Source organism: Salvelinus fontinalis, chromosome 4 (genome assembly GCF_029448725.1).
Source record: "Salvelinus fontinalis isolate EN_2023a chromosome 4, ASM2944872v1, whole genome shotgun sequence".
Lineage (NCBI taxonomy): Eukaryota > Metazoa > Chordata > Actinopteri > Salmoniformes > Salmonidae > Salvelinus > Salvelinus fontinalis.
In genome coordinates, this window is record NC_074668.1 from 1861003 (window position 1) to 1872506 (window position 11504).

General features: G+C 40.1%; 1 protein-coding gene across 1 annotated transcript; it reads left to right on the forward strand.

Moving 5' to 3' along the window:
- Positions 1-2342: 2342 nt before the first annotated feature.
- On the forward strand, positions 2343-11009 carry LOC129852982 (WD repeat-containing protein 87-like). Its single transcript, XM_055918590.1, has 6 exons — positions 2343-2773; positions 2976-3644; positions 3830-3898; positions 4025-4099; positions 6291-6368; positions 6854-11009. The coding sequence occupies exons 2-6, from the start codon at positions 2990-2992 to the stop codon at positions 8197-8199; spliced, it is 2223 nt and encodes a 740-aa protein (XP_055774565.1). The 5' UTR covers positions 2343-2773; positions 2976-2989; the 3' UTR covers positions 8200-11009.
- Positions 11010-11504: the final 495 nt, after the last annotated feature.

The following is an 11504-nucleotide window of genomic DNA, read 5'->3' on the forward strand; positions in this document are numbered from 1 at the left end:
TGTGTTCCTGACACAGATGATGTCATTAAACATGAAATGTTCTCTCTTTCTGAACAGCTCAGTTTAAACTCACCTCAGAAGACAAGTGGTGGGCTGATGTTGGTGAAGAGGTCACCCTCCCCTGTCACCTCTCACCTGACACCAGTGCTGTTGCCATGACGATCAGGTGGTTTAAAGAGACAGAGTGTATTTACCTGTATCAGAATGGCCAGGTAACAGAGAGGAGTGGCTATGAGGGCAGAGTGAGTCTGATCACCCAGGAGCTGGAGAGAGGCAACGTGTCTCTGAGGCTGAGAGACTTCAGGGAGTCAGATACAGGAGACTACATATGTCAGGTCATCCATGGAGAACAGAAGGAGGAGGCTGGAGTGTTTTTATGGGTCAGAGGAGGTAAGTGTTCTAGAACTCCAGTAATGTTTCTAAACACCTAAACAACAACAATAACAACCAGTCTCTTTCCCTGTACAGAACACTTGTACTTTCTCATGTAGGTAGGAGTTCATAGTAGGAGTTACAGATGAATAGACTAGATTCATTCTGAATATCAACTAGTTACAATGCATATTACCATCACTCTGAGCTTTGAGCTGGTCCTAAAGCATTAGAACCATTCCAACATTACTGTCACGTCCCTTGATTGTCATTAGTAATGAATGTGATGAACACTCATACCCCTCTGATGTATATCACATCACTATGGTATTTGAGAGGATAATGTGACAGATGGTGATTTGAAGGTAATGATAATAACTAATACATTCTGTTTTACATGATCATTATTCATGACTCTCCATCTTGGATAATGGATGATCAGCATTTGTTGAGTAATTACTGATGTCTTTTTCTCAATGAGATAAATAACATCTCAATAAGTCTTGAATCATCACGGTATGCATCACTCTAAAACTAATGAAATACCGTATGCAAAATAGTTGTAGCAGTTAGTCAATCGGTCAGTCAGACCTTCCAATCCGCCAACAGATCTCCAGCAGAGAACAACTGAGATGTTTAGTCTAAAGGAAGCAGTGAGTGGATCCGATCCTGGTTAAACTTGCGACTAGGCTACAAAGCACACTTTTAAATACAACAAAACAAACGGAGTAAAGACGATTCAGAACTGAGGGTTGAACACATCCTCATTTGCGTCTCCATAACAACCCCACTTTTGAGCAGCTGATGCTATTTAATATGTAATTAAAGGGGAAGCGCCCTATTGGAAGGAGAATCACTGAGACGGTTCAGACAAATTCAGGGCGTCAAAAGACATTCTCAGACTGCTCACATAGTAGTGCTGCTTACATCCCTTTCCCTAGATGTACATTAGTAAGGAATGTGATGGACAGTCATATCAATATGATGTATGGTATTTCATTAAATTATGTAATGAGACAGAAATTCAATGAACAATAATAACTAATGTATTCTGTTTTACATGATCATTATTCATGACTCTCCTTCTTGGATAATGGATGATCAGCAAGAAGTGAGTAATTACTTATTTGTCTGTTTTGTTTATTGACAACCAATAATACAAGACAAAGAACAGACCAGAGTGTTAATCTGATACTATAAAAACTACAGGCCTTGTGAACAGCAGTCTGTCTTCCTCAAGGCTACAAATTAAATCAGTTTCTTTACATTTATCAAAACTCTCCCCAAATGTTGTCAAGGTAGGTTGGATTAAGATGTATAGATGTTCATTAAATTATCAAGAATTTTCACATCATAGATCTCACACAAAATATCTACCATAGAGGTCAACATTTTAGTGAGATTGAATGTAACTGTAATAACTCATACATTTTGTTATACATTATCAATATTCATTCCTCTCCATCTTGGATAATGGATGATCAGGATCATTACCATAAACCTCCCACAATATATCTGCCATATAGCTCAACATTTCACACACCAAAATTAAAATAGAATCAGCTTGAATTTATCTTGATGTCTTATTATGAAGCATTCAGTCATTCTCAGACTGCTCACATAGTAGTGCTGCTTACATCCCTTTCCCTAGATGTACATTAGTAATGAAGGTGATGAACAGTCATTCCAATATGATGTATGGTATTTCTTTAAATTATGTAATGAGACAGAAATTCAATGAACAATAATAACTAATGCATTCTGTTTTACATGATCAATATTCATAACCCTCCATCTTGGATAATGGATGATCAGGAAATGGTGGGTAATTACTTATTTGTCTGTTTTATTTATTGACAACCAATAACACAAGACAAAGAACAGACCAGAGTGTTAATCTGATACTATAAAAACTACAGGCCTTGTGAACAGCAGTGTGTCTTCTTCAAGGCTACAATTTAAATCAGTTTCTTTACATTTATCAATACTCTCCCCAAATGTTCTCAAGGTAGGTTGGATTATGATGTCAGATGTTCTTCAGATTCTACTGAATGTATATTCCATAGAACCCTGCCTCCTGACACAATATCCTGTATCTGCCATAGAGCCCAATGCTGGTTATCACTAACACTGAACATAATCATTTGATCAGAGATAGGACAATAACAAAACAACATTATTTATGAAGTTAACCAGATCTCATTGGTGCCCACAGTCCCTACATGAGGGAGGCTTGAGTGACAGGAGAAATCTGATTGGTCTGTTTGTTCTGTATATAGTGATTTAGTCTACCACACAGAACTCACCTCTCTGTTTTACACCATAGGATCAGGTTTGTGGTATTTACAAAATGAGACCTATGGGGACCAGCTGAAGAGGGAGAAATCAGCTGGTGAGCTTGGTAAGTATGAGAGAGTCTGGAGGAGAGAGGATTGAATCAGGGAACATGAGTGATGTCATTCAGTTTTTCAGACTAATTCATTTGTAATGTATCAAATAGTCAATAGACCAGTTGATGATTGGTTCTGCTCAGATAACTGTTGACTGGAGAAAATAATTACTAATAATTGTACCACCTCCATCAAATGATAATGTCTTAAAAGAGACATTAGGACAGATGATGAAACAACTAGAGGATAAATACACACAACTGGATGATATGACCCAGGAAGTGAGAGAGAAAGAGAGACTCCTGGAGGAGAAGAACCAGATAATGGGACAGAGGGAGAAACTATTAGAAGAGAAAGAAAACCAACTGGAAGAGAAAGACAAGCAACTAGAGGATAGAGACATTCAACTAGAGGCACTGAAAAAGAACCTGCAGGACAAGAACAGCCAAGTAGAGAACTTCAGAGTCCTACTGCAGGAAGAAGACCTTCAACTAGAGGACAGAAACCACAGACTGGGAGAGAAGGACAGACTACTGGAAGACAGAGACAAACTACTGGAAGAGAGAGACAAACTACTGGAAGAGAAAGACAAACTACTGGAAGAGAAAGAGAACCAACTAAAGGAAAGAGAACTTCAACTAGAGGACAGAAACTATAGACTGGGAGAGCAGGACAGACTACTGGAAGAGAAAGACAAACTACTGGAAGAGAGAGACAAACTACTGGAAGAGAGAGACAAACAACTGGAGGGAAAAGCAAATGAACTAAAAGAGAGGAGACAGGAAGTAGAAGAGAAAGATAACCTACTAGAGGAGAGAGAGAAGCAGTTAAAGGAAAGAGACAAACAGCTGCAGGATGTCAACAATGAAAATGCTGAACTGGGTAAGATTATTCACACCATTAATACATTTAGTCTTCTGTACTTTCCTCAATTCTCAGGTTATTGTCGACTCTCCACTGAGTTGTGAATATTGTTGTCCATCACTTCATACTTTCCCTCTGCATCATATTTCTGTCTAAAGTCTTTAACACAGAATTCAGATCCTAGTCCTCCTTTGTTATTTCAGCTCAACAGATATGTGATGTGAAGACTGAGGTAGAGAGACTGAGAAGAGAGATCTCAGCCCAGATGACTGGTGAGTGAGATATGTGATACTTAACATTTCAATAGAAACCCAGAACTCCCCTTCAGTAGGTCTATGTGCCTTCATGTGTCACTGAGGTAAATGTTCCCATTCTAAATGGTTCTTCTATTATTTTAGAACCTGGAGAGACGTCAGATACAGGTTCCATACTCCCAGTCAGGAGGAGACTGAGCTTGAACCTTCCTCCAGACAGTGAGTTATCACTATTGTCCTGTTGTCTCCTACTGTTTGTAGTCTATAGTGGACCATCCTTCACTTAGTGAGTTATCACTATTGTCCTGTTGTCTCCTACTGTTTCTAGTCTATAGTGGACCATCCTTCACTTAGTGAGTTATCACTATTGTCCTGTTGTCGCCTACTGTTTCTAGTCTATAGTGGACCATCCTTCACTTAGTGAGTTATACATGTTTTCTCAAACTGTCATCACTCTTGATATTCTCTATTTTCTCCAATAATCTATATTTCACTATGACGTGTAATGTATTTGTAGTTTGTTTATACTATGTTTTAACCTTTCAGTGATACCCATCCCGGATCCGGGAGCATCCTCATCAAAAAAGCTGACTAGCATATCCTAGCCTGACGCGACAGGGATATCATATAATATAATTTCATGAAATCACAAGTCCAATACAGCAAATGAAAGATAAACATCTTGTGAATCCAGCCATCATTTCCGATTTTTAAAATGTTTTACAGCGAAAACACAATATATATTTATATTAGCTAACCACAATAGCCAAACACACAACGCCATGTTTTCACCATGTTTCCACCACAAAGGTAGCTTTCACAAAACCCACAAATAGAGATACAATGAATCACTAACCTTGAACAACTTCATCAGATGACAGTCTTATAACATCATGTTTTACAATACATTTATGTTTTGTTCGAAAATGTGCATATTTGAGGTATAAATCGTAGTTTTACATTGCAGCCACCATCACAAATAGCACCAAAGCAGCCAGAATAATTACAGAGAGCAACGTGAAATACATAAATACTCATCATAAAACATTTATGAAAAATACATGGTGTACAGCAAATGAAAGATAAACATCTTGTGAATACAGCCAATATTTGCAATTCTTTAAGTGTTTTACAGCGAAAACACAATATAGAATTATATTAGCTTACCACAATAGCCAAACACACAAAGTAATTTATTCACCGCCAACATAGCTTTCACAAAAACCAGCAATATAGATACAATTAATCACTAACCTTTGGACAACTTCATCAGATGACAGTCTTATAGGGTCATGTTATACAATAAATTTATGTTTTGTTCGAAAATGTGCATATTTAGAGCTGCAAATCGTGGTTATACATTGTGAATACGTAGCAACAAGTCACCAAATTGTCCGGAGTTTGTTGGACAGTCATCTAATCTAACCAAAGAACTCATCATAAACTTTACTAAAAAATACATGTTGTACAGCACATGAAAGATACACTGGTTCTTAATGCAACCGCTGTGTTAGATTTTTAAAAATAACTTTACTACAACATACAGCATGCATTATTGTGAGACAGCGCTCACCTATTCTCCGCCGTGTTGGAGCCAACATATTACACAAAAATACGAAATAACATCATAAATATTCTCTTACTTTTGCTGATCTCCCATCAGAATGTTGTGCAAGGAGTCCTATTTCCAGAATAAATCGTTGTTTGGTTTTAGAATGTCCATTTCTTCTGTCGAATTAGCAACTTTGGCTAGCATTGTGGCGCGAACATGCCCATCAGCTCTTAGCGCATGGAACGAAAAATTCCAAAATTCCCAATAAACGTTGAATAAACTGGTCAAACTCGGTTGAAAAATCCTACTTTATGATGTTTTTCTCATATATATAAAATAAAATCAGAGCCGGAGCATTTCGCCGTGTATACCGAACGCTTTTCAGAAGACAATGTGGAGTTTCCCCGCGCGCCGTCGAAAACTGACAAAAGAGCTGACCTGTCACTCCAAAAGCTCTTATTCGGCCTCACATCAAGCTAGAAACCCCATTCAACCTTCTACTGCCTGTTGACATCTAGTGGAAGGCGTATGAAGTGCATACAGATCCATAAATAAAAGCCAGTTGAATAGGCAGGCCCTGACACAGAGCCTCATTTTCAGATTTTTCACTTCCTGTATGGAAGTTTGCTGCCAAATGAGTTCTGTTTTACTCACAGATATAATTCAAACAGTTTTAGAAACTTCAGAGTGTTTTCTATCCAATAGTAATAATAATATGCATATTGTAAGATCTAGAACAGAGTACGAGGCCGTTTAATTTGGGCACGATTTTTTCCAAAGTGAAACAGCGCCCCCCTATTAAGAAGAAGTGTCTCTGATGAGTCAGTATGTTGACCAGTTCTCTATGTTGTGTTACAGTGGGAGGAGAGACCTCAGATACAGACCCCACACTTGCACTGAGGAGGACAAACAGCATGGAGTTTAATCCTCCACTTAGTGAGTTATGGATGTAGATTATATTATATTTGACTCTGTTGTACATCCTCCAGATAGTGAGTTATGGATGTAGATTATATTATATTTGACTCTGTTGTACATCCTCCAGATAGTGAGTTATGGATGTAGATTATATTATATTTGACTCTGTTGTACATCCTCCAGATAGTGAGTTATGGATGTAGATTATATTATATTTGACTCTGTTGTACATCCTCCAGATAGTGAGTTATGGATGTAGATTATATTATATTTGACTCTGTTGTACATCCTCCAGATAGTGAGTTATGGATGTAGATTATATTATATTTGACTCTGTTGTACATCCTCCAGATAGTGAGTTATGGATGTAGATTATATTATATTTGACTCTGTTGTACATCCTCCAGATAGTGAGTTATGGATGTAGATTATATTATATTTGACTCTGTTGTACATCCTCCAGAGAGTCAGTGTGTTGATCAGTGCTGTGTGTTGTGTTGCAGTGGGAGCAGAGAGCAGCAGTCCAGACTCCCCAGTGTCTCCCAGTGTGTCTGAGCTGAGACTGGTGCTGCTGGGGAGGACTGGGGCTGGGAGGAGTGCAGCAGGAAACACCATCCTGGGCAGAGAGGAGTTTGGGGCCCAGGCCTGCCCCTCTGCAGTGACCCAGAGGAGTAAGAGGAGAGAGGGGGACGTGTGTGGGAGACGGCTGGTGCTGGTGGACACTCCAGACTGGTTCTGTCCTGGACTCTCTCTGGAGGAGATAAGACAGGATGTGGGGCTCTGTGTCCGTCTGTCTGCCCCGGGACCCCACGCCTTTCTCCTGGTCATACCAGTTGATCCCTCCAAGGGGGAGGAGAGAGGGGTGCTGGAGAGAATAGAGGAGATGTTTGGGGAGGGTTGTTGGGAACACACTGTGATTCTATTCACCCATGATGATGTCCTGAAAGAGCAGAGCATTGAGGAGTTTCTCCAAGCAGGAAGTCAGGACCTCCAGCAGCTTGTAGAGAAAAGTGGGAGCAGGTACCACGTCCTCAACATTAAGGACAGGGCCCATGGCACTCAGGTATCAGAGCTGCTGGAGCAGGTAGAGGAGATGGTGGCAGGAAACAGAGAGAGATTCTACAGCAGTCAGACCTACCAGGAGGCAGAGGACCAGGTTAGAGAGATGGAGGGAAAGATCCAGAGAGTGAACGTAGAGAGGAAACAAATGGAGGAGAGAGACTTGAGAGAGAGGCTTGAGAAAGAGCTGCAGGATTCTCTGAAGGAGAAAGATGGAGAAATCCAGAAGCTCAAGAGAGATATCAGAATTCTCAGAGAACGAATAACAGAACTGGAGAGACAGTTGAAAGACGAGAGGGATGAGGAGAAGAAAATAGAACTTGAGAGGGAGCTGAAGAGGGAGTATGATAGGAGGGAGGAGATGGAGAGATTTAGAGAGAAGAGAGAGAATGAGAAGAGGGAGATGGAGGAGAGACACCAACAGGAGATAGAGGAGATGATGGAGAACTATGAAGGAGAGGCCAGAGTTGAAGCAGAGAGAAACCTGATGAAGATAGTCCTACCTGAGTTACAGAGGAACATCATGATCTCACGGACAAAGATACAGAGAGAGTTCAGTAGACAGATGGAGGAGAAGAATAGACAGATGAAGGAGAAGAATAGACAGATGGAGGAGAAGGATAGAGAGATAAAGAGACTGAAACAGAACTCAGAGCAGGTAACCAGTGAGATGAGCAGGCAACATGTAGATCAAGAGACGATAGAAATTAGAGGAGGAGTAAGAGAAGGAAGAAGGATGAGTTGGATGAGACAACTGTTTTGTGTAGGGGTTAGAGAGGAGACCAGATAGAGACAACTGTTTTGTGTAGGGGTTAGAGAGGAGACCAGATAGAGACAACTGTTTTGTGTAGGGGTTAGAGAGGAGACTAGTTAGAGAGACAACTGTTTTGTGTATTGGTTAGAGAGGAGACTAGTTAGAGACAACTGTTTTGTGTAGGGATTAGAGAGGAGACTAGTTAGAGAGACAACTGTTTTGTGTAGGGGTTAGAGCGGAGACTAGTTAGAGAGACAACTGTTTTGTGTAGGGGTTAGAGAGGAGGCTAGTTAGAGAAACAACTGTTTTGTGTAGGGGTTAGAGAGGAGACTAGTTAGAGAGACACCTGTTTTGTGTAGGGGTTAGAGAGGAGACTAGTTAGAGACAACTGTTTTGTGTAGGGGTTAGAGAGGAGACTAGTTAGAGAGACAACTGTTTTGTGTAGGGGTTAGAGAGGAGACTAGTTAGAGAGACACCTGTTTTGTGTAGGGGTTAGAGAGGAGACTAGTTAGAGACAACTGTTTTGTGTAGGGATTAGAGAGGAGACTAGTTAGAGAGACAACTGTTTTGTGTAGGGGTTAGAGAGGAGACTAGTTAGAGAGACACCTGTTTTGTGTAGGGGTTAGAGAGGAGACTAGTTAGAGACAACTGTTTTGTGTAGGGGTTAGAGAGGAGACTAGTTAGAGAGACAACTGTTTTGTGTAGGGGTTAGAGAGGAGACTAGTTAGAGAGACACCTGTTTTGTGTAGGGGTTAGAGAGGAGACTAGTTAGAGAGACACCTGTTTTGTGTAGGGGTTAGAGAGGAGACTAGTTAGAGACAACTGTTTTGTGTAGGGGTTAGAGAGGAGACTAGTTAGAGAGACAACTGTTTTGTGTAGGGGTTAGAGAGGAGACTAGTTAGAGACACCTGTTTTGTGTAGCGGTTAGAGAGGAGACTAGTTAGAGACAACTGTTTTGTGGAGGGGTTAGAGAGGAGACTAGTTAGAGAGACAACTGTTTTGTGTAGCGGTTAGAGAGGAGACTAGTTAGAGAGACAACTGTTTTGTGTAGGGGTTAGAGATGAGACTAGTTAGAGACAACTGTTTTGTGTAGGGGTTAGAGAGGAGACTAGTTAGAGACAACTGTTTTGTGTAGGGGTTAGAGAGGAGACTAGTTAGAGAGACAACTGTTTTGTGTAGGGGTTAGAGAGGAGACTAGTTAGAGACACCTGTTTTGTGTAGCGGTTAGAGAGGAGACTAGTTAGAGACAACTGTTTTGTGTAGGGGTTAGAGAGGAGACTAGTTAGAGACAACTGTTTTGTGTAGGGGTTAGAGAGGAGACTAGTTAGAGAGAATCCCACTGTATTTTCCTCCACTGTGAGAGAAACATAGGAGTGTTATTTTTTTACCACAGTCACACTGTTGTTTTCTATTTGCTGACCTTCATCAATCAAAGTTCATCAGGATCCTGCTGTTGTTGTGATGTTATGTTTCAAGTTGAAAACTTAAACATATCTCTACAGTTCTCGCTAGTGGACAGACAGGCAACGCTCTGCTCACATAACATTTGGTTCAGGGTTCAGAGGTCACAGTGATGTATTGATGAGTGATACATATGTTTATTATGGTCTGTTAGTTGAGCCCATTACCCAGTGGGTAGTAATGAGTAATTTGGATGTAGCTTCCAGTTACCACGGTGATGTCTCATATTGATGCTGGGAATCTATCCCAATGGAACTCTGATACCACATGAGGCTTCTACTACTACTACTACTACTGGTGCTACTACTGCTACTACTGCTACTATTGCTACTAATACTACTACTACTACTGCTACTACTACTATTACTGGTGCTACTACTGCTACTACTACTGGTGCTACTACTACTACTACTACTACTATTACTGGTGCTACTACTGCTACTACTACTGGTGCTACTACTACTACTACTACTACTACTACTACTACTACTACTACCACTACTACTACCACTACTACTACTACTACTACAACTGCTACTACTACTACTACTGCTACTACTACTACTACTACCGGTACTACTATTACTGGTACTACTGCTACTGCTGCTACTACTACTACTACTACTATTACTACTGCTACTACTACTGTTGCTACTACTGCTACTACTGCTACTACTACTACTGCTACTACCGGTACTACTACTACTACTATTGGAACTACTAATACTACTACTACTACTACTACTGCTGCTACTACTACTGCTACAGCTACTACTACTACTACTACTGCCGGTACCACTACTACTACTATTGGTACTACTACTACTACTACTACTACTACTACTACTACAACGTACTGGTGCTACTACTACTACTAATACTACTACTGTTGCTACTACTCGTACTTCTACTGCTACTACTAGTGCTGCTGCTGCTACTACTACTACTACTAGTACTAGTACTGCTACTGCCACAACTACTAACACTACTACTACTACTACTAGTAATACTAACAGTCAAGGACAGCAGTTTGAGAAGACCAGAGGAAGTGATGGATCATCAGTCTGAATGCAGATGTCCATATGACTGATAGGTGAGGAATTAAATAGACATGCAGTAACCTTCTCTGACCACCAGATGTCTCTGTTACACCACCAGAGGATCAGGAGGAACCATGAGGACTATAGGAGTATCAGTTGTCCATTCAACAGCTGACTCCAATACTTGATTCCAACTCTTTTGATTTGAAATCCAAACAGACACACAGAGAAATATCAGTATTATGTTGCTTGTTTTACTATATAGAAAATGTTTTGTTGCTTTGTATCACACATAGTATATGTTACTTCAACAATATTGTATTAAATCAGTATCATTAAATACCATATCAGTGGTTATGTTGTACAGTAGTAATAACACTTTGGATTACATTTTCTGTCCCCCAAAAATACCTTGATACTCACAATATAGTGTGAATAATGTAACTTTTCATTTACGATGTATGTAAGATGTCCCCTTTTAAATGTTCTGGTTATTTAGTGGAGCTTTGTCCTTTGAGAGGGCTGTTTTTACATCAGAAACTGTATTTATTTAAGACACATATTGACGTCATAAGTCAATGGTGCCACCTGCCAATGATTTTAAAAGGCAGGATAATGATGATTTAAATAGTTTACTTTTCCACATCTGTCTACACTTGTTAGATATCCAGACACAATGCATGTCTGACTACCTCCGGAGGTGTAGAGGAAAATCACAATCACATCATAATGTGTCTTTTAATCATCTAGCCCAGTAGTTCCCAAACATTGTATCGTCCCGTACCCCTTCAAACACTCAACCTCCAGGGGTCTGCACTGCTATGCTCTCTACTACACCAT

Excerpts from the sequence above, each read along its gene's own strand:
- LOC129852982 (XM_055918590.1), top strand. The coding sequence starts at position 2,990 with ATGATGAAACAACTAGAGGATAAATACACACAACTGGATGATATGACC. Across the intron at positions 3,645-3,829 it reads CAATGAAAATGCTGAACTGG|CTCAACAGATATGTGATGTG; the intron begins GTAAGATTATTC and ends TTGTTATTTCAG. Across the intron at positions 4,100-6,290 it reads CTTGAACCTTCCTCCAGACA|TGGGAGGAGAGACCTCAGAT; the intron begins GTGAGTTATCAC and ends GTTGTGTTACAG.